At 43.3% G+C, this 27,264-nt stretch overlaps 1 protein-coding gene across 4 annotated transcripts in view; it reads right to left on the bottom strand.

The window, feature by feature from the left end:
- Nucleotides 1-27,264, bottom strand: part of cdh23 (cadherin-related 23) — a 226,763-nt gene that overhangs the window by 93,003 nt on the left and 106,496 nt on the right. For all 4 annotated transcript variants that reach the window (XM_053679435.1, XM_053679437.1, XM_053679436.1 and 1 more), the window contains 4 exons: nucleotides 18,706-18,818; nucleotides 14,671-14,859; nucleotides 5,769-5,918; nucleotides 3,729-3,887 (listed from right to left, as the gene is read on the bottom strand). In XM_053679435.1, the coding sequence (XP_053535410.1) occupies nucleotides 3,729-3,887; nucleotides 5,769-5,918; nucleotides 14,671-14,859; nucleotides 18,706-18,818 (611 nt within the window). The remainder of the gene's footprint in view (nucleotides 1-3,728; nucleotides 3,888-5,768; nucleotides 5,919-14,670; nucleotides 14,860-18,705; nucleotides 18,819-27,264) is intronic.

Here is a 27,264-nt window from a genome sequence, read left to right as displayed (position 1 = left end):
ATACTACCGAGGACAGTTAACCTCCGTGTGTCGGATAAGTAGATGTTAATTTCTCTCCATCTTACAGGCCGTTTTCAGAGACCGTAGTAACTCGGAGGCGAGTCGTCATCCATATAAAGCCATTAACAAGCCTTCAAATAAAAGGTCATCTTCCACGGTTTAACACCATACTCCATGTCCACAACCCTGTAAAACAGCAGCGGTTTTATGCCAGTCATAAAAGCTTCTACTGTTTTATGATCTTCTCCCCGAGCAGAATCGGGTCTCGGCTACCGGATCAGACGTCGGCTTGACGTGATTGATAGCATAAAGGAAGACTTTATTAACCACCGGGTAAGATGCTAAACAGGCTGTGTGCTGAATGGGAAACCGATTAGAACAGCAGATTATTAGGAGACGACAGTAATTAAACATTAAGCGCTAATGAGACTCGGTCGCACGAGCGGATGCCGTCGGATCCGAGGAGTCGCGATCGTAACGATGATAAATCGACGCGACGCGTACCTACCTTGCTTAGCGGATGAACGGAGGAAAGGAACGACCCGTCGACACACGTATCTCTGCTAATCGTTACGCTGTGGAGTTCCGCGGTTTAATAAGCCGTTATGATCTCAATAGTATGCAGTATTTAGTTTGGTTGTTTTAGCCTGAACTCGTACGTACCCTTGGATGGCAAGACGAGATTTATGAACGGTTTATGACAAGGCAGGAAATTATCTCCATATGCCAACACACACACACACAACTATTATAACACATAAGGTCAGCACACTTAAACGACAACAGTCTGGTCACTTAACCACGACTGGGCCTCTACAGACAGAAAGATTGCATCACTCGTAATATGACCGAGCGGGCAGAACATAGGCGTACATAGTGCACAGACATCTTGGAATGAATACGAGTTGGCCATTAGTGGAGGGAACGTGTCATTACAACCGATCTCATTTATTATTTACAAGCCCGGGTCTGCATCTGCCTGCTTTTCCGTCGTGAATTATTCGACGTGACCCAAGTGGTTTGCCATTCTGCTGCAAATCAAACCTAATTCTCCGTGCCGCGTGTACTTGGACATTATATAGCGGAATTATTATATTGACCGTTTATATCTCAAGTGATCGCGATAAATTGATGGAAGCTACTACGGAAGATGAAGGAAACGATGAGAAATCAATCAGCTGTTTAAAAAGCAGGCATTAAAACTTTTAGCTGGTGCTTGGAATTAAGTGGGGAGTGATAAAGGTGTGCGAGAGAGAGAGAGAGAGAGAGAGAGAGAGCACAGAATGAAAGACAGACTGAGAAGCAGTTACACGGTGCTAATAGGGCAATGTGTGGCAGGAACGCAAATATATACAAGCTGTTGTTATATGTAGCAAGTTCATACAAGCACGTCAACACTACAAGTCATTACTGAGCCAATATAAGAGAACTCCGAGAAGTACCATCCCGAAGAACTAAGCTTTCTTTCACTCTTCACTGAAAAAGTTCCTTTAAAGATGTAACATTGGGGCAGATACCATCCATCCATCCATCCATCCATCCATCCATCCATCTTCTGTGCCGCTTATCCTACACAGGGTCATGGGGAGCCTGGAGACTATCCGACGGGATTCTGGGTATCAGGTGGGGGACACTCTGGACGGGTTGACAACCCATCGCAGGGCACTATCGCTCGCACACACACCCATTCACACTACGGACAATCTGGCAACGCCAATCAGCCTACAATGCATGTCATTGTACTGCGGGAGGAAAGCAGAGTACCTGGAGGAAACCCTCGAAGCACAGGGAGAACATGCACACAAGTCCACACACCAAGGGTGAATCGAATCCTCAACCCCGGTGGTATGAGGCCAACATACTAACCCTGGGACAGATACAGAGAGTATCCCTGACATGGTAAAAGCAGTCAGGGATACTCTCTGTATTTTTTAACTCTCTGAATTTTTTAAATTCAAAATTTCAGTCACCTGGTCTAAAAATACCAATGAGCAATTTCGGCGCTCCATTAGAGATCGTTTAGATTTGTTTTTCTTCTCTTTACTGAGAAGATTCACGTTTCTCTTGAAGACGGGTCAGTGGAAGTTCATTAGACCCGGGCACTAGTACAGAGACGAGTCTTAACGCTCGTCTTTGTGTCTTACAGCTTTGGGAATCGGAGGTACAGTGCATTACTACCATTAGTGGATCCATTTTGGTCTTTTTTTTTTTTTTTTTTTTTAAAGCAAGCATCAGGGTCTGAAATCTACCGTGGCCCAGTGGAAGGAACAAAGAAGCGGAGTATCAGGGGTGAACAAGCACCTGAGTGGACTCCCTGTAAAATATCCCCATGCTGCACTCAAGAAAACCTGCGCGACTGCATGAGTCAGGCTTGCAGCGTGGTCCGTGATGCGTGACGAGATGCTTGCCAGTTAAGCCGAGATACAAGTTCTACTGTGTCTTCCGTTACAACTTCATTCATATAAAACTCAACAAAACATGCCGTTTGTCACTCGCAAGACTGATATTCTGACAGAAACGAAGCATATATACATGTACTAAGTATTACAGAGACTTAAAAAGGGCTAGTGGATGATTTAAGATCCTATTCAGTGCTACCGTGTCTCCATCACAAGGTCAATTATACTCTTGAAGAAGACCCAATGCATTTTAACTGGTCTATATTGACTTCGAGGGCACTTATTGTACCGAGCGAGGACGGGTGGGGGGGTAGGAGGGGACTGGGGGGGGGGAATTAAGGACAGAATAAAAAAAAGTTAAGAGTTATGAGCACCTGCGCCGTACGTGTTGCCATTTCACATTATTTATGGTGACGATTATTAAAGTGACCTTACCGAGCACGGGATAATGACACAAATGACTAGCCCTTCAGTAAAAATTTTGGACCAAAGTATAACCCTTTATGTTCTGCTTACAACTAACCCGTGGACGTTCTATCGATCCTACAAGATCTGTATAGCAAAATAAAGATATTCACGGACACGGACACACAGAATATGCTTCCCATGCTTGGGGATTCTCTCGGAAGCAGGTGTGTGTGTAAAAAAAAAAAAAAAAAAAAAAAAAAAAAAGTTGCAATGTAAATAAGACATGGAAGAACATTTGCATCTGTCCTTGTTATGCTCTGGTTACGGTTGTGTGCAAAAATAATTGCCCCCCCCCCCAAGTTTACTGAATGGAAAAATGTATGACAGAGAATACAGATGCTGTACCATGCAACAGAGTTTAAAGGCAAAAGATTAGACATATGAGATTTTACGCAGTGTGACGGTAAAAGCGCATGTATCTTAAACCTCACGTGCAATAGGAACGAGAATACTTATAACAAGAGTGTGTGTTTAGAGGGATAACAGACCAATACTCAATATGGCCATAACTTCTTTCATTAAGTTTTGTCCTTTATTTTAAACCCAAAAGGAAAACCACTAAATCACAAGCGCCAGTGATTCTTCTAGTTCTCTTCAAATTTCTGACTCTTTTATTGGTGGGTGAGTGGTAGGAATTGGTCAATCCTGTCCTTTTGGGCTTGGTTTTCTTGTTTTATTGGTCATAGTGCTTTATAGGATTAGGAAGAGAGTGAATGCTGGGTGTACAATCAGATAGAAGATCACATCCAATAAAACAAGAAAACTGCAAAAGTACTGGATCTCCACCATAAGGCTTGTTGACGTGGCGCACGGATATAGTATAGATGTGTGTGTGTGTGTGTGTGTGTGTGCGCGGCTCACTTGGATCCTCAGGAGTGATGTTCCCGTTCCTGTGCTCTCCAGTAAGCTGATGTTATACAGCGGTTGGCTGAACACCGGCCTGTTGTCGTTCTCATTGAGCAGATCGATGAAGACCCGAGCGAAGCCCACGTGCTCTGCCACGGACTCGTTGGCGTACAGCTGGATGGGAAAAATCACAATTACGAAACGCAATAAAAGTAAAAAAAAAAAATTAAGAAACAACTCTTTAGCATCAATAATTAATACGTCTACATCGCTGATTCGGTAATGACGGCGCTTGCTCTTGTACCCCGTCATTATAACAAATGACTCCATTTACTGTGGAGCGCTGAGAGTTGACCAGAAAAGGAGATACACAAGATCGAACGCTTAAGAAAACACCGCTTCGTAGTTAACGGAGACGGATACAAACGATGTTTCGCGGACCCGAGCCCCTGGTAGTTCGCTCATTAGCCTCGGTGTCCTGTCGTATATATTCGTTTCGCAAGAGTAGATCTAAGAGGTACTCTTCGTAAATGCTACACATACTGGATATTAAAGCGGACTTTATATATTCGTACAGCTTCAAAACATATTAAATATTCAAACGTCGTCAGTGAAAACGCAGCGTCGCTGCAATCGGGAAAGACTTTCAGACCCGGACGCAAATAGTGATAACTGAGACGAGATTTCCTAGAAATCTCCAACAGCAAAATGCTATAAAAAAAAAAAAAAATCTCCGTATATACCGAGCTCAGCTTCGAGAAGAGGCATAACTTAAATCTATCTCTCTACTGAGAGCAGCGGTACGTCACTTCAAACACGAGGAACTGATGCCCGAGGCTGTGCTCCAGACATCCCGGCTAAATAAGCGGCGGAAAACGCAACACCGACAGTAATACTGCATCGCTCTGGACAAACCCTTTTATTTACTGACTTGATTACTAGCTTTCTTTATTTGCCCTACTATTCCAGTCGCTTGTCCTATACTACACACATATTTGGAGAACTTCTTACGTCACTTCATGAAAATCACTCATGGTTATAACCCTTTTAAAACTTTTACCATCGTGTGACGTCCGCATCGTGACGCGGGGTTCGAGAGAAACGTTACCAGAGAGACTACGTGGCCTAGAAATGAAATTAATAAAGGATATACCTTTAACGGTAGCGTATTACTAGCGCACCATGCTGTTCAATCACGCTACTGAAATATTACTCAATTAAACCATCAATAAACAACCCATCACAAGCTTATAAATGGTTTATTTCCAAACTTAGCAATTTCATGCTACTGCTATGAGGAAACGTACTCCGTGCACCGTATTAAACAGCACTTGGCAGATTATATAAAGCAGAGTATATAAAGCATTCATATTAAGCACAGACAGATTTAAATGTACTTGTTTCGTTGCTAAATACTTATCTACGAACCTGCTAATACTTAGCAAACAGTTGGGTAATACTTCAATCGTGGATAAATCAATGACTCGGTAGCGGGATAATAAATTAGTAATGTATAACCCGGTGTAAATTCTGGTGCTTATTATATACCGAGTTGCCAGTTAATTAGTTACTAGATTGGGAAGGACACTTGGGAGTCTTCAGAGTCGCATCTCATTTCACCGCAGCTTTTGACTGTTCTGAATGCACGTGTGTTGAATAAAGCTTTGAATACTGAATCGGTAATCTATGCCTAATAAACTGGCAACTCGGGAAGTTGCTATTAACTGATGAACCTGGCAGTGAACGTACATGTACACTGAAATAGCCACTAGCGCCGTCGAAAACGCATGACATCATGTCGAGATGTATTATTGTTTTGTTTGTTTTTTTTCCAGCAACGGCCGCGTTATATTTGAACGCGTCATACAACAGACCAACGGATTCTAGATGTCAGGTCAACGATGAGGTCACATGGACATACTCACGCTTTTCTCGTGCAGACTTATTAAAGCCAGTTTCAGTTGGCCTGTTTTTTTTATTTATTTTTTTTTTTATTTAAATATAAACTCTAATATTATGTGAGCCAGATTAGGATAAGGCCTGTAGTCTACTTACAGAAAAGCTGTAGCTTCTGATAGTCTCAAAGTCCAGAGGCACAGCCACACGCACGCGGATATCAGCTCGGCCCTGCACCGACGTGGGGGAGATGGTGAAGTGATCCGAGTTGTTCCCCATTAAGATCACCTCGAACATGCTGTTCACTCCCTACACACACAGAGAGAGAGAGAGAGAGAGAGAGAGAGAGAGAGAGAGAGAGAGAGAGAGAGAGAGAGAGAGAGGAGAAATGGCGATTTCTCTGCCAGTTGGATGAGTGCCAATTTAAAACGCGCACATAAAAGTTTGTCTGCAGTTACAAAGAAGTCATCGATGTTTACTGCAAAAGGCCCATTGTTCGGTGTTTGAATTCAAACAGAACAAATACTGAGAAGAAAACGACTCGCGACGTGATTCTTTTATGATCAGCTGTTATTTCTGATGCTTATTTAAGTAGCGTCGCGTCGACGGTGATCAGACACTATCAGACATGATCTCTTCATTTTTGCTCCCCCTCAGACGAGCGAAAAGCGATTGCACCGTCACCACGAGACCCTGAGTTTAAGTACCGACAAATCAAACCGAATGCCTTCCGAGGCATGGAGTCCAAGAGAGCAAAATTGGCCCCGCGCTCTTGGGTGAAAGGGATGGCGTTACTCCATCTCCTGTCAATCAGAGTGATACGAGACTTAAAAGCGGTCTGAACGTCTCAACGGACCGTGCTGGCCAGATGACAGACGGACGAGGAGAAAGATGATGGAAGCAGATGGCTGACGAGCATGGGTGCCAAATTATGCTTCACAATGCAACGTGCGGTTTCCAGCGGCGCACCAAATTCCAGTTTACACACCAAATTTGCGCTGTATCACAGAGTACAGAACTTATTCCCGGAATTCCTGGTGGCTGCAGTATGCCACTAGGCTAAACCTAGGCAAACTAACCTGGGAATTAGCTTGGCCAACTTCGAGCTAGACACACACGCACACAGTCGAGTCGACGCCACAGGTGGTGGAAGAGACGTGTCAGAACGTGCTTCGTTAGTGTCATTCATTCTTTAAGGAGCGGAAAGGAAAAAGGGAATGAAGGCTTTGAGGAGGAATAATATAAAATAAAGTTTATGCCCAAGACTAACTCTTACGTCTCTTAACTCTTAAGACCTGCTGCTGTAAATCATACCTACAGGACCACGAAGCTCATACTGAACGTCATTTCGACACACTTAGTAGAGTTTGACTTCATAGTTTACAAGTGGCTCCCTTTTGAGTCTCGGTTTCTCTCAAGGTTTCTTACCCGGGCCATTTCAGGGAGTTTTTCTTGCAACAAAACAAAACGTGAAGCCGCAGTTTCTGGATCCGTTGCCGGAACCTGGCGGTGCGGCCAAGGAAATACCCGTCACGAGTAAGCCGAGAGTCCAAGGTACTCAAGATGACGAGGGACTGAACGTTCATTTGAGCGGCCTCTGAAAGGTGAAATGAACCCTTCTGATGTTAAGTAGACACCTCAGTCAGGAAAGCAACAAGAGAGCGTGAGATCATAGCGGATGATGACAAGATCTTCACGTGAGCACATATCTCTGGAAATATACAGTAGACGTGCTGGAACGCGGTGTCGGGTGGAGAGCTGACACGCTGTCGTGTAAATAGCGGAGAAGGACGAAGACTATGATTCCCATCGGCCACTGCACCCAGTCACGTCTTTCACCTGAGGCTCGTTATCGTGACACACATCCGATGAGTCAAATCGTGAAGGAAGGATGAGATGCGTGTCATCAGCATATCAGGTATGAAAAGCCTTCTGAGAATATTATCTCACAGCAGGAGAAGATATAGGTATAGAGAAAAAAAAAAAAAAAACAAGAGGAATGATCACCGAGTCTTGTAGGACTCTAGGGGAGAGTGGGACATGGAGCAGATCCCCTCCATGACACCTGATCATCTATTCAGGTAGGGAACACCGTTGAATCCTTACACACTTGCATCAGAAGACTTCCTTTGGCTCAGTACCACCATTTGTACACACACAGACAATTTCATTAAAAAAAAAAAGTTTAATTTATATATATGTGTATATGGAGTACCTGGATGGGGAAAACTAAGGTTGCTGATGGAAGTGGTGTTAGTCAGGCCAGCAGGGGGCGCTCACCCTGTGGTCTGTCTGGGGCCCAATGCCTCAGTAAAGTGACTAGGATATTATACTGTAAAAACAGCACCGTCTTTCGGATGAGACGTTAAACCCGATGAGTCCTGACTCTCTTTGGTCATTAAAAATCTCAGGACACTACTCGTAAAAGAGTAGCGGTATAACCCTGGCCAAATTCCCCCATTTTCCCTTCTCCATCATGGCCACCTAATAATCCCCATCTCTGAATTGGCTACATCACTCTGCTGTCCTTTTCACTAATAGCTAATTCTGGCGCACTACAGCTGCCGTCGCACCATCCAGGTGGATGCTACACACTAGTGGTGGTCGACGAGATCCCCCCCCCCCCCCCCCCCCCCCGGCATACAATATAAAGCGCTTTAAGTGTAAGGAATTATTATTAATATTAAAGAAATGAAACCAACACTATACTTGGACAGTCTGCATTAGACACTTCATCTCGAGCCATGAACGAATACCGTTAAGAATGATTTGATAGGCTGGTTAACGATGGTCACCTGACAGGTTGTTGACAGTACACATACTCTGTAGAATGTTAAAATCCCGGATCAGTTTTACATGGTGCAACTGGTATACCTGTGATTTAATCCCATATTTGTTTTTTGTTTGTTTGTTTTTAAATTCACTGTGCTTTATTTTGCATCTGGAAACATTATGCCATCTTTAACTTACTATAAAAAATAAAAAATGCAGGTTGTATTAAAGATATAAAAAGGTGTATATCTTACACATATAACTTTCGGTGTGTCGACCATGCTTACATCGTGAAGACACTCATCTCTGTGATTTATACAGAGAATGCCATTCCGTGTCAAAATCTTATTATAAAGTTTTATAAATCGTTACGACTAGCTAGTGTTAGCTTGATAGTTTGCAACAAGGACCTGTCAAAGGAATACATACATAGCTAATGAGCTATACATATACAGGAGGTTGGAAAGTACATGTGTACGCGCACGCACAGACACTTTCTATCCCAAAGCTCTCACACACACAAACACACTCGTGTGCATTACAAAGGCTCTCAGTTTAATGAAGTGTAGCAGACAATTACCATACACCCAGACGCACACAAACACACACACACAAACACACACACACGTCTGGATCTCATTTGCAGACGAAGCCATTTGCGACCACGGCGCGAGCGATTGATCCGAAGAGGGAAAATTGTTTTGGAGTTCAATAAACATTTCACCCGGGGAGATCTGCCATGGAGCAAAATACCGAGACGAGGAAAAACGCAGAAAAAAGATTAACGGACAATAACGGCAACAGTCGGCGATCGAGGTTAATCCGTGCCATTCCCCCCCCCCCCTTTTTTTTATCCCTCGTTTATGAAAATGGCTTCTCCGCAGGCTGTAGATTGTAATTGTGGCCATGAATGTGGAATCAGAGGCCTCCCTTCACGCTGAAAGACTATGATTATAAACAGAGGAGAAGATGATACAGCCTCTCTTTAACCACATGGCAGCATGATCCATGTCCTCTTGATGGTCTAAATGAGAAAACGAGAATGATGCTAGCAGGAGGGATTGAAGGCTTGCTGACGAGAATAAATGTGACAAAAATCAGAGGGTTTGGGTTTGTCCTAATTAAGCTGTATTGTAATTTGCAATTATAAGCAATGAAATCCCATCCTGGTGCACATCAGTGTTTCTTAACACTTCTTTTTCCCCCCGTACAAGTCTGACAGGCGTTTCTTAATAAGGCGCATAGCTGATAACGGCTAAACACACTACATTTTTGTTATTATTATGTCTACAAAGTTAAACAAACAAGCAAACAAAAAAAACTTTTATATTTCATCTTGTTTACTACTCCTGGATCAAAAATATGTGGGCTGAGATATTGCAAGACTAGTTAAGATGATCTGGCAGTTTGGCAAACCGGACCCTGAATCTCTCTGTACACACTTGAAGGTCAATTTATTAACACCACCTGTACACCTTGTCTAATTTATACTCCTAATATCTAGTGTTCCCTTTTATTAATGAAGTGCTTGGTGTCATCATGCCAAGATCTAAAGAGTTCTGTAAGGCCTTCGGAAAAAAGGCCGTGGGTGTCCGAGTCTGGGAAGGGATTTAAAAAGATCTCCAAATTATCTGAAACGCATCATTCCACTGTAAGGAAGATCAGCAACGAGTGGTGCAGATTTTAAACGACTGCCAGATTATCCGGGGCTGGCCGTCCCAGCAAATTCAGCCCAAGAGCAGACCGTCTGATGCAAAAAGAAGTCTCCAAGAACCCCAGAATTTCATCACAGGATCTGCTAGGAAGTCTTGCGACTGTTGGTGTTAAAGGGCATGCTTCTACAATCAGAAAGAGACTGCACAAATTTGATGTGCCAAGAAAAAGCCTTTACAAGACTACAGCTTGCCAATGAACATATAGGCAAAGACCAGAACATTTGGAATAATGTTCTCTGGACAGACGAATCAAAGATAGAGTTGTTTGGCCACGGTAACAGCAGACATGTTTGACGCAGACCAAAAGACAGCTTTTCAGGAGAAGCACCTCATACCACCTGTGAAGCACGGTGGTGGAACTGTTACATAGCTTGCATTCATTGACTCCACTATGAATTCTGAATCATACCAAAGAGTGCTTGAAGATAACATGAGGCCATCTGTCTAAAAGTTGAAGCTGAACCAAAAGTGGACCTTTCAACAGGATAACGATCTTAATCACACGAGCAAATCCACCAAAGGAACGGCTCAAACGGAAGAAACGGAGGGTTATGGAACGGCCGGGTCAAAGCCCGGATTTGAATCCCATTGAAACGCTGTGTGGGGATGTGAGACTGGCAGAACGTGCAAGAAAACCCTCAAACATCTCGCACCTGAAAGAATATCGCATGGAAGAGTGGTCAGAAATTCCAGCAAGCCTGGCGGACAATTATGCAAAAACGCCTACAAGAAGTTATTTCTGCTAAAGGGAGCAATACCGTCTCCTGAAGCCAAGGGTGTACTTACTTTTTCCACAGACAATCACATCTATTGATATTTACGTTGAATGAACGATAGATCCTTTTCCTTGTGGTTTTGTTCAAGCATATCGACTTTATTAATAGCCCAAGAAAGCAAACAATTTCAAATGGGGTGCACTAATTTATTTATTTATTCCCCCCCCCCACGACTGTATTCCTCATAGTCTGAAGATCTTACATTCTGCACACCAAAAACACACCATAAAATGCGTATATACACAAAAACAGCTTCGAGCGCAGACAACGATGTGTTTTAGATGCAACAAATGCAAGCAGTAGAGAAGCGGACACGGCTGCCGACGTTCCGCACTGATGGCCATATTACGCTGGAGGTTGGGGTTTTTGGGTTTTTGTTTTTTTTTTTGGCTTCACTTTTTTTTTTTGTTGTTTGGAGCTCTTAGGGAGCCATTGTGGCTGATGGGCGGCTATTTAAAGAGCCATCCAATATGCAGGGATGTCAGCACACACCGGCCATAAGTGTAATTGCCCGTCCATTTCGCCTTCTGCTTTTAGAGAGAGGATAAAACCAGCCTGTCATACGGGCCATCAAAGTTTTGCAGACAAGTCGTGCAGTGAAAGTTTGAACGTGTGTGTGTGTGTGTGTGTGTGTGTTGGGGGAGGGATGAGGGGGGCACATCTTCACACCTTCAGAATGGCATCTAAATTTGTATATAAAAGGTATGAAGCAGTCAACAACACTCCTGACAAATACATCTGGACATGTTGATAGAGGAGACAAAGTGGGTTTAAGTGTGAGAACATGTGTTAGGATGTGTGTGTGTGTGTGTGTGTGGTTGGGGGGGGTAAATGGGACTGGTGGCGTTAGAAAGTAGAAAAGAAAAAAAAATAGAGAAGAAATAATTCAGTGTTGTAAAGAGGACAAAGAGAGACCGAAGCTTACTTTGCGTAACACGTCCTACTAAAGCGCGTGTCCAATTAGAACCTTCTGGTACTACCTCCTTCAGCTGGGATCTCTGTCCTCTTTCCACGTCCTGATAGTTTCTCCTCTCCTCCTTGTCTCAATCTCCATCAGCTCGGATCTTGCTACAAAGTCTGCTTCGGACCAGGTTCCCAACACCCGCTGATGAAACGCATCGGCACTACAGGGCAGGGCGTTTTCACTGATCCAAGGCGTTTATTCCGATTTATTATGAGAGACAAACTTGTATAAACGGCAGCTAACACTTTTAGATCATCATCATCATCATACAGTGGTGATGTATTTATTCTACTGAAGGCTAATCAAGCGTAAATACAGACACCGTACAGGGGGGAAATCCTTGCAGCCAAGCCCCCATAATGCACCGCTTCATAACGAAAGATGAGTATGCGTAATTCTACACAAGTAACCTTTAAACCGCAAATCGATTTTTCTACAGTCTCTCCATCCACTTTCGAATCGTCGGCCGATTCAACATCTGACGCTCTTATTATGACCCATAATTCTTTTAATTCTGTATATTTTTACCAGCGTAGTACCGCCCTCCCTTCTGTCTCTGCTTTCTTTTGCCCTTTTCGTTCTTTCCAGTTTTTTCTCGTTAAGTCGTATGACCTCGGAAGCCACCAGACAGCAGAAAGAGAAGAAAAGGGTGAGCTATTACAGGAAAACAATCCACAACACAAAGCAGAGTTGACTCTCGACTATCCCGGAGTTGATTATGTTCTGATAACGGTGTTCTATTCCTCTTCCTATCCATCTTTCTCTACATCTTTCATCTTTCTCTCTTCGCACCACAGCGGCTTCTGTTCCCTTCATGCAGGCGGACTTCTTTCCTTCCATTTATCCTGTCTATCCCCCAACCTTTATCCTTTACTCTTACACTGGTGTTTTTTATTTTATTTTTTGCCACCTTACGCTCTGTCTACTCTTTGTTTCTGATCCATCATGCCTTTCTCTCCCTTCATGTTGAGTGTCCCTCGTTCTCCACGTATCCCGTCTATCCCTTAACCCTTATCTTTCACTCTTGCTTCGTTTTATTTCCCCATTTCTAATTCTGTAGTTTCTCTCTCTCATTCATTTTTCTTCTCCATCACAGCTGATGCTTTCTTCATTCTGCCGGACTTTTCCTTCTGCGTTCATCCTTTAACCCCTATCCCTCACTCGTACTTTCTTCTCTTCTATTTTGCCCGGCTCATCTCTCTGTCTCTCTGTGTGATTCATTTTTCTTCTCCATGCTCAGTCCATCATATCTGCAGTTCCCTTCATTCTGACCCTTCTCACGCCGGTCCATCCCTCACTCTTTCTCTGCTTTATCGCACACATTCTAATTCGATATATGACCAGATTAACCCCCCTCCCTCCCTCCCTCCCTCCCTGGTTCTGATCCATGTTTTTCTTCTGCATGTTGTACTTTTTTTTTACCTCTTGATGTCTATCCCCTCTACCTACCCACATACCTACCTATCCCACCACACCCCCCCCCTCCTCCCTCGCTACCTTTATCTGTCAGGTCCCATCCTGGGCGGTCGAGGCAAGAATCAATCAGAGTCGACTAGCTCGGCGCTTATCTCTGCCCTTCTCTGATTGATTCTGCTCGTTAGCTATAATTTGACGCTCTGTCCCATCTTCTCTGGAGCAAATTAAATTGCTGCAGAGTCGAATGTGTGCCAAGTGCTGCTCTGCTGGAGTGGTGGTATGTGTGTGAGTGTGTGAGTGTGTGTATGCTTCTGCGAGCTGGTATGTGTGTGTGTGTGTATATACTTGACTAAATATGACTAATGGGAAGTGACAGACACTTGATGTAGGACTAAAGAGGCCACTGTTGAACACTTTTCTGTGTGTGTGTGTGTGTGTGTGTGTGTGTGTGTGTCAGTCGACTCCACAGCAGACACTACACAAATAACATGCCTGTATTTTAAAAATAAATAAATAAATAACCCACCACCAGCACCTATGGAAAAAATAAAAAAAAAAATAAACAAAGCACACGCCCCATTTTATGATGAAAAAGCCCAGAGTCACGGCCATGCCTGCGGTTTTTAAACGATAACTCAATCCTGTCTTCATTACATATCGCGTTCATGTTATTGTATTTATACAGACACAATATGGAAAGGAAAAAAAAAAAAAAAAAACGAAAAAAAAAAACAACACACTGCCTAGATCTATACAGAAAGCATACAACAGAAGTTCTTCCGATGTCATTCCGAATACACCGCGCGAGAGAGCCTGGCCTTGCGCTGACTTCAGAACGTCCCTTCGACCGTACACACTTATCATTTAAGATGCGTGCTCCTGCCACTCTTGAATAAACGTATGGTTAAAGAGTCCGTGCAGCGTGTTGGGAGGCTTTCTTGTGTAACGGGCGCCTGCTATGCAAGAGAAAGCTCGGTAATTGGAAAGGTGCGTCCTGCTTGATCAATAGCCTGTTACCAGCCAGCGGCGTATCTTCACAGCAAACTTTAAATGCTGAGATAACTATCTCGAAAAGTTTGTGGCACCGGATGAGGTTAATTACCGACAGCTGCTTGTTGGGATAAAAGCTTTCGAATCGGGGAAAAAAAAAAAAAAAAAAAAAAGTCTCAGTAAAGCACCAATACCTGCTTTAATGTCCTTAATGGTACTTTACGTTGCACTCTACGTTAAGTAGGGAACGAAATAAACCTCCAAGTGATCGCAATAACTGTAAATAAAATAAAAACGTACACATTGGCTTTCTTTAAGGACAATGTCGTACGTGCCTTGAAGACTTTAAGTGGCATAATAATTAGAAAATATGGAACAAATTATTATTATTATTATTTTGGAAACACGAGTTTTGGATTCGTCCTCACCTCGTCCTTGTCCTCCACCTGTATAGGCAGCGGCAGGGCGAACCCCACTTGGGCCAGCTCGGTGATGCGCACCCGGTACTCGGAGCTGTTAAACTTGGGAGCGTTATCGTTCTTATCAATGAGCAGGATGGTGAAGGTTGTGAGGACGGTCGCTGACGAGGGCGTACGGTCTTCGTTCAGCTCTGTCGCCTACAGACGGAAATACAGGGGGATTGAGGAAAGACGGGACAAATTAGGGCCGAGTCGCTCGTTGAAAATAAATAAATAAATAAATAAATAAATAAATAATCCTGCAAAAAAAAAAAAAGCTTTTTACTGATAAACATTCAGTTTTTTAACATCAATAAACATCATGTTTGACTATACGATACTTTCCACCATTGCACACCGTCGCCGTATGGCGCCGATTTACCAACTAATTCAAATAATAAAAAACATTTCAGTTATTTATTTATTTTTTTAAAAAATGTCAATGCAATAGAAGGTTAAGAATGTATCCGGAACACACACTGCATCGCTCCAGGTCTGTCCTCTGGCACTCATTACAGATCTTGCATGTCAGTTTAGCCAGGATGTAACGAAATCCATCTCCCAGCATGCCTCAGGAGCAGCGCCGCCCTCTCCGCATTCAGTCTCGCTGGAATGAACACCTGCGGCTCGTTCGCAGCTAATTAAAGGACTCTATAGAACTCGAGCACGAACACGCCGTCTTCACGCAGCATGTGCTCCCGCTACACCGGCTCTAGAATATTCCAACGCCTCACGTGTTTAGCTTAGCTCGTCAGTTCACCTCATCGTTCTTTAGTCAGTTTGTAGGTTGTTTACTCGGTTTAAATCTAGTCTCCCTGAGTGATTTTATTAATGTTTTTTTTTTTTTATTAAAATACGGCTCAAGCGTCATCTGTTTAGCATGTTTGGGGTTAAAAAAAATAAAAATAATAGAAAAATTCAAAATCGATAATCGTCTACATGGCATGTTTGGTTCGCTTCCTCCAACCGAGCTCAATTTCCAGTGTAATCGATCTGCAGTACGGTTTTTGGAAGCAAGTAGAGACCACCTTTCACCGGAAGTGCACGATGGATTCGCACAAGATCCGTGTTCACATCCGCCCGGCTATACGTCCATAGATCGCATCAGGAGATCATCACACCAGGGTTTGATTCGGGACATGCCCACATTTACGGGGATATTTTTAGATTTAAAAAAAAAAAAAAATCCGGGCTCCCATCCACGTCCACAACAACATGGTGTTCTGGGAATTTATTTATTTATTTTTGTGAAAACGTCCTCAAGGTCTGTCTAATCCGTTTTTGCCTGGACGTGAACGACGTACGATTATAAGCTGGTCGGCGTTTTCGCGTAGCGTTATGAATTGTACGCCGATTCTGCTCATCGACGCTGTTGACCAGTTTGTTAACTTTGTGGCCCGTAAGTTCTTAACCGGTTAACATGTTCGCGACTGGATTCCAGTACGCTTCGGTACGGACGCGTCAGAATATCGTACGCGCTACTCGGCAGTACAAACCTCACCGCAAATGGACGTTTTTGCATAATATCTGGGCATACTAGCAGCATGAGGGACTAATCATCATTCTTAAGCTGCTTGACATGCTATTTATGTTTATGAGGATTCCTCCTGCCCCGCCCCCTTTTTAGCAGAGCGGTAAAAACGACATTTAGAAAAATATCCGTATATACATACGAACTACAAGGGCCTCGGGTTCATTCCGAACACGTGAAACACGCTCTTAGATCTGTCTGAGCTCCCAGTTTATTTCATTTCCGACGTCGCTGAAGAGAGTCTAACCGACGAGTCAATCCGAGCGCTCGGGCCGAGAGCGATCTATATCCTTCGTCGTGAGTCGGCATGCGTCGACACGTCGTGTGCTGCTTGCGTTTCTGAACTGGTCACCACGACGATATCTGAAACGATGAATCTTTTTAATATGGCCTACAGCGATACAGAGCGAGCGGGAAAGAAGCGACAGGAAGAAGGATCTGACGGAAGGGAGGATCAATCACGGCGGTGCGTGAACGCTGGCTCTTCAATCTCACCCTCATGGTCCGTTTATTAGATGAGCGGAGAAAGAGAAAGATAAGCGGGGTTAAACAAGGGCCAATGCGGAGCGACACGCAAACGCAATGAGATTTGAGCGCGAGTCCAATCGGCGGGGAAAACAATTACTCGCTTCTCGTTCTCTCCAGAGGCCTCGGCACTGAGGGGATATAATGAAAAAGGAATACACTGTATTGGTTGAGCGAAGGATGAGGGAGAGGTTATAGCGGAGAGCTCAGAGCGGGCTTGTAATCATACGGCAGAACGTCAGCGTTTAACCCTTTTTCTAATTCCTAGATCCGACAAAGAGCCTACGGACGCGCTGACCTCGAGTGCAGCGCCTCCCGCCCCATCCGAGCGTCGTGAAGTTGAGAAATTAGTTTTATTACCTTTGCACTCGAAATCGATTTCCGCGCCAGTCGAAAGCGGCTGGAGATGGGGGATGAAAAAGGAAAAAAAAAAAAAAAAAGAAGAAGGAAAAAAAAAAAAAGAGCGGGAACGAGGCAATGCGCGAAAGAGAAAAGGAGTGGAAGAAAATCTATAACTTATGAATATGTTTTTGGAGAGTGTGTTCGCCAGCACTTTGGTGAGATCATTGATTTTAATTAAGGAGAGCGACGTCGCTAGGAGAGCGCGCTGGAATTCGCACTCTGCAACGCGCCCTGACTCGCGTGTCAAATCGCACATTATGTATTACATTATTAGCGCGTGCGCTACATACTATACGCGACCGTCGTCGTGGGCGCTTGGATCGTTGCAGGAACTCACTAGGGCGTGGTTAAAGTCTTACGAATACCAATTTAAAAGGTAATAAACCTGGTTCGAAGCGATGTTTTGGAAATGTTTGTAAATATGAGGACTTCCGCTCACCAGCGCTGAGCTATACAAAACAGCATAGCTGAAGTTTGGAAAAGGATCAGGCGATGTTCCGTCTTACGCTATTTACATATCCTTTAAGCCGTAGAACCACCGAGTGTACCACCGTCGACTTTCTTCACGTCTACCTCGACCCACCATCAGCTCCAAGTCCTTCTAAAGCACTTTCACACGGTATGTGTGTTCATAAAAAAAAAAAAAAAAAAGCCCATGACTACATTCTCTCAAATTCTGCTAGCGTTAATACAACAAATGATGAAATATCCGAGTAGTGTAGAATAAAAACACCATATGGCAACGGCATATGCCTCTAATAACTGCACTGTTAACAGCCTACAACTAAGACGAGGTACACACTGTTTAAAAATCTGCTAGGGTTCTAACAGTAATGTGAAAGAGTTATAAATATAGTCTTACATCTTGTATTCGAACCGAAGCGTGCGCGGGGGGGGGACGGGGGTCGCGACTGACGGCAGCTTGGTGTTAATTTGAGACGAGCTGCACGAGGTGTCACTAAATTACTCGTTTTAAACTTCTTTAAAAGTCAACGAAAGACGAGTCGGGAAGATCGAGAGATTCCACAGACCCCAGGGCCTACACTGAGCAACAGTCAGTCTCGAACAGTCTCTACCGTTGTGGCTTTGTGGCACTCTCGCGCGGCTCAGCGGTCGATGCTCTCGGAGGGATATTTAATTGAATCAAAGCCTACCTGAATATTAGCCAATTCACACGTAACCGTTCAAAATGACTTGCAGTAAGCGCACATTTATAAACTACCCTTTAGGCTGAACACACGTCAATATTTCTCTCCATTAACGTCAGCACTGAGAACAGATCCGTCAGACCCTGGCCAGAAGAAAATACTGTATATGAGCCTGGTAAACACTTCTGGGTGTCAGAACGGAAATGAGGCTTTTATTATACACCACGTCATTTAATTACACACACACACACACACACACACACACACACATCTCTGGGAGTCTAGAGCATTTTTATCCTCTCTCGTGGTGTGTCGCGATAAGCAATGTTAACTAGCGATCAGGTTTACTCGACAGACTGAACTGTCCCGAGACCGTATTCTAAACGTCAACACACACACCTTGACCGTGAGTGAGAATCCTGAAGAGTACAGCGGGTTCTCTCGGTCCAGGCGGCCGTTCACCGTCAAAGATCCGCTGATGTAGTCCAACGCAAACACACTGTTGGTGTTCCCTAAAGAACAGAAACAAACCAACACACACAGAGGGTTAAAAAAAATAATAATTATGAATTAAAAAGTGAACCGAAGCAGAGAGAGATTTTTTTTTTCTCCCTCCCTGAACACAAAACAAAATCTCTTTACATTTTGTGCAAAGATGAAAAGGCAAAAAAAAAAAAAGGCATTAAAATGAATTTAAACATTTGATTAGAAAGAACTCTGAACTTCCCATGATGCACCATTACATCCTCCTTTTTTTTTTTTTTTTTTTTTATAAATGGAAACAATATGTCACAACTGTGACTCTGCCTTGAAGGATGGCGGTCGTCAGAGATGGAAGGAAGGAAGGGAAACGCTGTAGGAGCTGGAGAGCTCTACAGTTCAGATGGGCGAAGCTGCTCACAGGACAATCATCACCTGAATACTAAGTAGCGTGAAGGCGTGAAGCCATTCGATGTTTGGCAAGGAGACGCAAACGTGGGGAAAAAAAGGTTCTCAGAGACGATTAGACCAAAATTCAAGCGGTCTGGGCTTGGCATAAAGTGCCATGTTTGGCAGAAACCTGAGAGCAACGATAAAGCATGATGGTGGTAGCATCACGTTCAGACTTACCACTGGCTTCTCAGACTAATGTCCTCTTCACGCAGTCAGTGAATTTTGGTGGACCGCCTCATCCTCATCCATAATAACCAGACCCTGACCGGTAGCTTTGTCTTGGGTAGTTTTTTGCTCTCTGTGATGTTCTTTCGTTTAGTTATGTTCTGTAACAAACTCTTCAGGTTTTCCAGGAGCATTCATATTAAGCTCACGTGAACGTCATTCAACTAATTACGTGACGTCCGACGGCAACTCCTTGCTCCAGAACTAATTGAGGCGATGCGAGTGAATACTTATATAACCCCCAAGTTCGACTTTTTTTTTTTTTTTAAGCTGTAAATCATTTTGCAAACTATACTGATGCCCCTCTACTTCAATATCACGAGCTAAAAAAATCCATCTCCATTTCAGGTCTTCACCACTGCACAAGTTCATGAACACCAAGTCACTGATGATAACTAGCAACTATAACGCTGACAATTAGCTAACTGCTAGCGTCGGTCTAATTGACTGGGGAGTCCAGGAGTGTTATGCTTGACTTCCTTGGTCCCAGACTGATGTGACATCATTAGCATTGAATAAATGCTTAAATAAAAAGTCAACACATGGGAGGTCATATGGTTGGTCTTTGAAGGTCACAGCTAAAACAGAACGGGATAGCATGAAGAGCTGACTTGCTCATTTGCATGTGTTTGAATTCTGAAGCGTCTCATACACATAAGACTACAACCATCCTATAGAGCGTCATATTTAAGCAAGTCGTTTCCACGCTTCTAGAGTCTAGACTCCGCCCACTACACGCTAATTATTCACCATACGGAGAAGGAACCACGTACGCCTCCCCTGTTCAGATGCTCACACCTCATCACCTGAAAACGTATCCTTCTTGTCCTCTTTCCCTCGAGCATTCCTCCCATCTCTTCATCCCATAATCGTTTTCGATGGCAGCTCAAGTCAGAGCAATTGTTATGCTAAATTGGACATGACAAAATCATTTTGTCGACGCGCCACCACTGAATTGAGACTGTGCGCATTAGAGCATGCATGGATTCATGCATTTCAATCCAAATTGCCACCACTGTGCAATGGGAAACCCAGCAGACCGAGAGTGGTGCGAGAGTGTGCGCGCGAGTGTGAGAGAGAAGTACGTGTGTGCAAAATATCTAGCGCGCGTTCCGAGCACTCTTGACCTGGTCATTTCGTTTAAATAAATAAATTAGCACGGGTGAAGTCAGGAGGCGATGATGATCTCAGAATAGAAGTAAGAACATGTTTTAGAAAGAGATGGAGAGAACACTGAGCTCTTGCTGAGGGCAAGGTGGCGATGCTCGGCGCTGATTACGGGTCCTGCGAATGCTAGCACCCAGTGAAAGAGTTGATCTGATATCCATATGCACCCCAAGCCAAAACGACAGAAATCTTCAATCAGAGCTTAAGCGAATATTTTACAATCAAAGCGGGGGTTTTTTTTGTTTTTTTTTTAAACCACCAGAGAATGAGGGTGCGTTCACCTGCTGTTTCATTTTGTATTCTAATCGTTTTAAACACTTCCCGACTTGTCGTTTTTGTCATTGATAACTTGATAGATATGGGGTTTCCTGCGTTTACAGCAGCGATCTAGATTGAGTCTATGACATCACGTCCACAACAGGTCAAGCTGAAGCTTGGAGAGGTCAACCGAGTCCATTCCTGTGCTCCAAAATTTGTGCTCCTTTGCCTTTCTAGCATTAAAACGTCAAACAAAGGAGTCGGCGTAACTACTACTAAATTGCCATTTTTAGGCATGTGTGAAATACAATGATTACCTTACTGTGGAAACGAACACCGCTTTCAAACGCGACACACACCGAATCGTACGCATTTAAACGAACAGCGGCAGCATTTGGAGTGTACCGACGTTTAACATACAGTGTGATATGGGGAAAGATTTGGTGGTGTTTTTTGTCGTCTTCGATTAGAACAGTTCTTTACAACGGCCAGTTTTATAGTTACAAAACACGAACTGATAAAGAATCAGACCGTTTGGCTCCGTGTTGAGTGAATTCATTACTATCGTGACAACACCGAACCATATATCTAACACCAGCTTGTTAACTCGAAAGGTTACTTGTGAAATGACCCGGCTCTGCCCTCGGATCCAAACACACACTCAGAAACCCCCACGCAGTGCCTGTTTGCCTGCCGCGTGTGTAGGAGCTGTGAAATCAATGCCAGTCCCAGTCCATCATCTCCACTGCTAAGCCTAGCTCGTTGCTAACGGCAGCCTTTAGCAGCCCTCCTCCGCTATCTCTGCGCAGCAGACCGATTTACTACACAAGCCACTCCGTCAACCCTGATCTCAGACGGTCTAACACAGCGGCGTTAATTAGCCTACAGTTACGGGTTAGCAAATGTGCATAGCCGATAGTGACGCTCGGTTGCATTTATCAAGTCAGCCGAGCAACAAATTAGTGGACACGTAAATGACTTTCATTACAGCAGCGCTGGAGAATACAGCTGTATACACTGAAACCGCATAAAATGAGACGAGGGAGGATTCATCCCTTGAGTAATGGAGTCAGAAATCAACCGATTGGTTCACGTATTAGCTTTAACACTCTTGTAACTTTGGTGCCGTTTGATATCGGTGATGAATTTCAAGACCAAAAGCATTTCCACGGCAGAGTCAGGTTGATACTATTGACTAGCTCCGACCTCATTGTTTTTTAAACTTTATAACGCCTCAGTGGTAAGTGTTTTTCGGTGTCTCACAATTCATAACTTGGAGGCAGTCTGGCTCAGAGCAGCAGCCCTCAAAGTGTTATTGGACTTGTTTTATAGCCCAAGTCTGAGTAGTACAGAATCTGAGCCATTTTGTTACCACTGATTCCCCAAGGCCTAAGTGCACACCCACTCCTGCTGCCTGATGTAATGCCTGTGCCTGTAGCTCCTCTCACCCTACACACCTGCCTGATGCATCCTGACGCCTGGAGCTTCGGCACTTGGGACTCACCTTCTATAGCTGTGGACGGTCCCACATGGATACTCTAAAGCAGTGGTCACCAACCCTGTTCCTGGAGACCTACCTTCCTGAAGACTTCAGCTCCAGTGGACGGAATGAAACTTTATGCACAAGAGCAGCAAGGTAATGAGGTGGCCACTAATGAACATGAGGGGAAGATGTCTCATTTCTTCCATGTTTTGGGGTTCTATTATATCTTTTTTTCACTCCTACCCATAGCTCCCGCACCAGTTGCTATGGGGTCGTGTGCCATAAATATCAGCATCCGGAACCGGCAAAATGCTGCAGTAGAATCAATCAACGTATGTGAAATAAATAAATAAGAACTGTCCATAGTTCAGCGACGCTACGTTAACGCTAGTGGCTTCTGTAGCAGATCCACCGTCGTGGCATTATATATGCCTTCAGTGTTTACACAGTTTATTGCTGTACTTGTTAGCCTGTGTCCTCTGGCTTGCTAGCGGGAATCAAGTGCACTAGAGTGTGAACGTAAGGTCTCATAATGGCAGAATGGGGTCGTGTTGATAGAAGTGAGGGCAGGGGAGATTAACCTCAGGTCAGACTTGTTTTCGGTCGCTGTACACTTGGGCCTGGTTGGGCCATTGTTGAACTGTGAGTGGGGTGACGGAGGGCCGGCGACAACAAACCAAAGCCGAAAAAAAAAGGCACAGCCCTGTGGGTAATTGTTGACGATTGAGGCCAGAGGTGGTAGATAAAGCGTACAGCCTGGCTACAAATTGAGTCCCGGTGAATTCGCGTGCTCCATCCTTTTGCAAACACTGGACGGACAGGTCAGTCTTTTGAGCTCGGGATTTGGAGTATGGCGTTTAGTGATTTTATTATCTTTTCCTTTTTTTTTTATCCTGAGGGAAATGATTCGAGAACGCGAGGCGTATTATTTGTAGATCATTTTGAAACCTACAGTACGTTGACTTTATTATTCCACTTTAATATTACTGGTGATTTTGTGAAGATTCATATACACTTTATATATATATATATATATATATATATATATATATATATATATATATATATATATATATATATATATATATATATATAATCCCTAATATGAGTCAAATTCAGTTCCAGGTTGTAACACTACAAAACATGGAAAAGTTCATCCAAGGCACTGTGTACTGGCTTTAGTAATAATGTTTTGTGGTCTGACATTTAATCATGAAAATAAATAAAAGAGATATTGTAGGAAAATGTCACCTCTTAGCAAAGTCGTTTAGGCCTGCTGCTACTCGACATATTTCCAGCGATCACAAAATGCAGGACTGGATGAGGAGTCTTTAGTAAAATGTTGTTGCTATGGGCACCGTCTACGTAGCATCTCCACGGAAAGGCTATTAGAAAAAGAAATAATAGAGCACCAGTCCTACGGGCTGATTAAACGGACCATTAAAATGCTAGCTAAAGCTGGTATACAGCCTCACCTTATATTCGCTTGTGCAGTGGTATCGCGTGGATGTGATGTTCTATAAATAACCGAGTTATACACTAACGTGAACACGTCACCGCGCGAGTTGCAGACAGCCGGTTTCGGTGGATGGGAAGCTGGCAGAAGTCATTTATAGCTGTCTGGATGCAAGAGTTTCCACAGAGGAGACCGTGTGCAAATATTTTATCATGGCTGTCGTCCTGAAAAGCTAATTACAGCCGAATAGGTCTAAAGATGATGTCAGAGACCGTGTCAGTTGTTCTACAAATACACCCGAGCGCTATCCTGAGACATTAAGTACGGCACAACACTCTCATATAGCGCAGGGCGCGAAATCTAATTAGCAAATTACAAAAAAAAAAAACCCGTCATATATATAAAATGTTCGCATTACATGTTAATCAGCTGAATGATGAGCTTCTGTGATACAAAAATGTGATACACTATATGCCAATTTTTTCATTTTATTACCCAAAAACTGAGTATTTTATCTACATAATCAGCTCTAACAAAATTTTATATACACAGAGTTGGCACTGTGCAGATTCACTAGAGCTTTTTCTCTGATTTCTTAAAAAAAAAAAAAAAAAAAATTAAATAAATAAATAAAAGAGGGTTTGAAGAGATCCTGATATGCTGACAGATTATTTTATGTTAGACCCCAGCTTTAATTTCTAACCAAAGACATAGCAAAAGCATGCGACTGCTATAAAACTGGCTTGCGTCCGAGCAAAACTAGCAGCACAACGGTGTTGTGCTGGAACAACAACTGGGCGTTAAACATCTGGTTGCTATCACATTACTAACAAGTGAATGTAGCGAAAGGATACACAGTTTTAAGGGGGGGAGACACACGACTCAAACACGATCATTTCAATCTACGCAACTATTTAAAAAAAAACTAAAATGCTGAATGATTTAGAAATTCATGTCGAGTTCACCTTGAAAGTGAGCATGGGGTCGATCTAAGCCCCGCCTTCCCGCATGAACCGAGTGACACGTGTTTAGTAACCAGTCATACAGAGAGGGTCGATGCATCCACGATGGCTCGAAATTACTTTGTGTGCTTGACCAGAATGACAATATAACGCAACAGCCGTGTACCGAACGGCCCACTGCCCCCTCACCTGTCACTCACACCTGCGGAGGCGGGGATGCTACGATAACACACTCGCACACGTATATACACACTTAACGACATAAAGGAATGTCTGTAAGTCAAAAGACACACAAACTTGTGTAAGAGTCTTCGCACAGAAAGCAAACCATCTCATCTGCATGCACACATCATTTAACGCATGTGTGTGTAACCTTTTTTTTTTTTTTTTTTTTTTTTTTAACACACGCATGCACACAATCACCGCCGAAGATTGCATAGTTTTTCAGAAGTAACAGAGCAGATCCGGGCCATAATGAGCTCCAATTCACCGCTCTCTCCATAGCGGTGTGTCTCAAACACTACACGTGCAAGACGAAAGGCCGTATCTGCGAACCTTTCCGAAATCTTAGGAGGAGATTACAGGAGTGAGCCACATATTTCGAGTTATCCAGGCTGAGGGTAATTGCTGACCCTTGGGGGTGGGGTGGGGGGGGGGGGGGGGGATAAATCCTACAGAAGAAAAATCAATTTAATCAAATGAAACATATGGAAGACTGAAATGAATTAAATATTTTTTTTTTTTAAATGACTAAATAAAAACTTGGGGATTTCTGCAGTCCTCAGGTTTGGTATGAACTCGTATGACGTTAAATCTGAGAGCGGAAAATAAACGTGTTCCAGGAGAAACTGTGCCACGGGACGACCGGTGGAAATCGTTATTATTTTGTCTGCTGGGAAACGTGTAAACATCGTATGTAGCGTCTGAAAGGTGGTACTAGATGAAAAAAAAAATCTAAGATCTTTAAAAATATGTACAAGAATTTACACCAATCATCCTGTTCAAAACTTTACCCCCCCCGTCCCCTGTCCCCTAATGCATCGTGTTGTCCTCTTGAGCGTCGGTGAATGTTTGGACCTTTCGTAATAGCCGTGTACGAGTCCCTCAGTCGTCCTCAGTGTGAAAAGACGGATCTCGACATCATATATCCGCTGTTGGAAAGGGCTCAAATGTGCAGAAGATGCTGGAAAAGTAAAGAATGTGCAGGACCTGGAGGATGTTTCTGAAGAACAGTGATAGGTTTAACATCTCAGGACAAACGAGGGACTCATGAAGAACTCTCACACAACATAAAGACAGTCGTGGATCATCCAGGTAACGACACACGGGATCACTAACCAAGGGTATGTGAACTTTTAAGCTGGTTCATTTATGTAAATGCGTCTTGTAGACTATATGTAAACATCCGTTATGGGAAATAGCTTATTCAGGGCGGGACTTAACAAACTAAATACGATTTTAATGATTAACATTTTAAGCATCGAGCAATATATTGTCACATGAGAGCGAAATATGTACTCGGGACCAGCAACGTACTATATAGAAAATAAATAATATACATATAATCAGTTAAAAATAAGTTAAGAGACAAAAAAAACAACAAAAACCCATCAAACCTATTAATAAATAATTAAGCAAAAGACGACGGATTTACTGATTCTACAAGGCGTATGTAAATGCATGTATTTTAATGACATTTAACACAATGTAGATTAATATTAAACCTGAATATGTTCCACAAAAGAATAATTGTTTAAGAGTAAATAATGTGTGTGTGTGTGTGTGTGTGTGTGTAGAGGTCAATACAGAGGTGTGGAACATGGGCAGATTGCCAAAGCTTTCACATTATTGCCAGTAGTGAGCTGGAAAATGAGAAGCCGAGCCATCCACAACTCACATGTGTGACTGAACTTGTGTGCGTGCACACACACACACTCTCTCACACACACACACACACACTCTCTCTCACACACACACACTATGTTGATTTCAATAGACATATCTTATAACACTCAAACATTCATGATTTTCATAGCATGATCAGTCAATAATGACTATAGAATGAAATCTAAATCTAAATATAAAACAGTGTACAAAAGCCACTTCTGTGACAGTCAACACGGCGTTCAGTTTCGAAGAACGATCGGCCGAATGTTCCAGAACCTCCTGCTCTTCTGTTTCTGCTGGTAAAATCCCTTATCTAGCGTACTAGCTCGTTAGAAAGTCGGGAAATAATAAACACACGGTTTGAGATGGCCAAGGAAATAGCCTTCATCAAGGGCGACTGAAAAATCCACTACACCCTCCTCTACTTGTGCTGCACTGAAGTATGACTGAAGCGTGAGGAGAGCTCAAACATACGGTGAGAGCATTTCACAAAGCAAGCTAGAAGCTAATAAAACTAAAGCGCAGCAATCCCGTGAAGGCAGTTCTGTCGGAAACGTACGCAACATTAAAACCGCTGAGAGGCGAAG

The sequence above is a fragment of the Ictalurus punctatus genome, chromosome 3 (assembly GCF_001660625.3).
Source record: "Ictalurus punctatus breed USDA103 chromosome 3, Coco_2.0, whole genome shotgun sequence".
Classification (NCBI taxonomy): Eukaryota; Metazoa; Chordata; class Actinopteri; order Siluriformes; family Ictaluridae; genus Ictalurus; species Ictalurus punctatus.
This window is presented reverse-complemented; position numbering and strand designations above follow the sequence as displayed.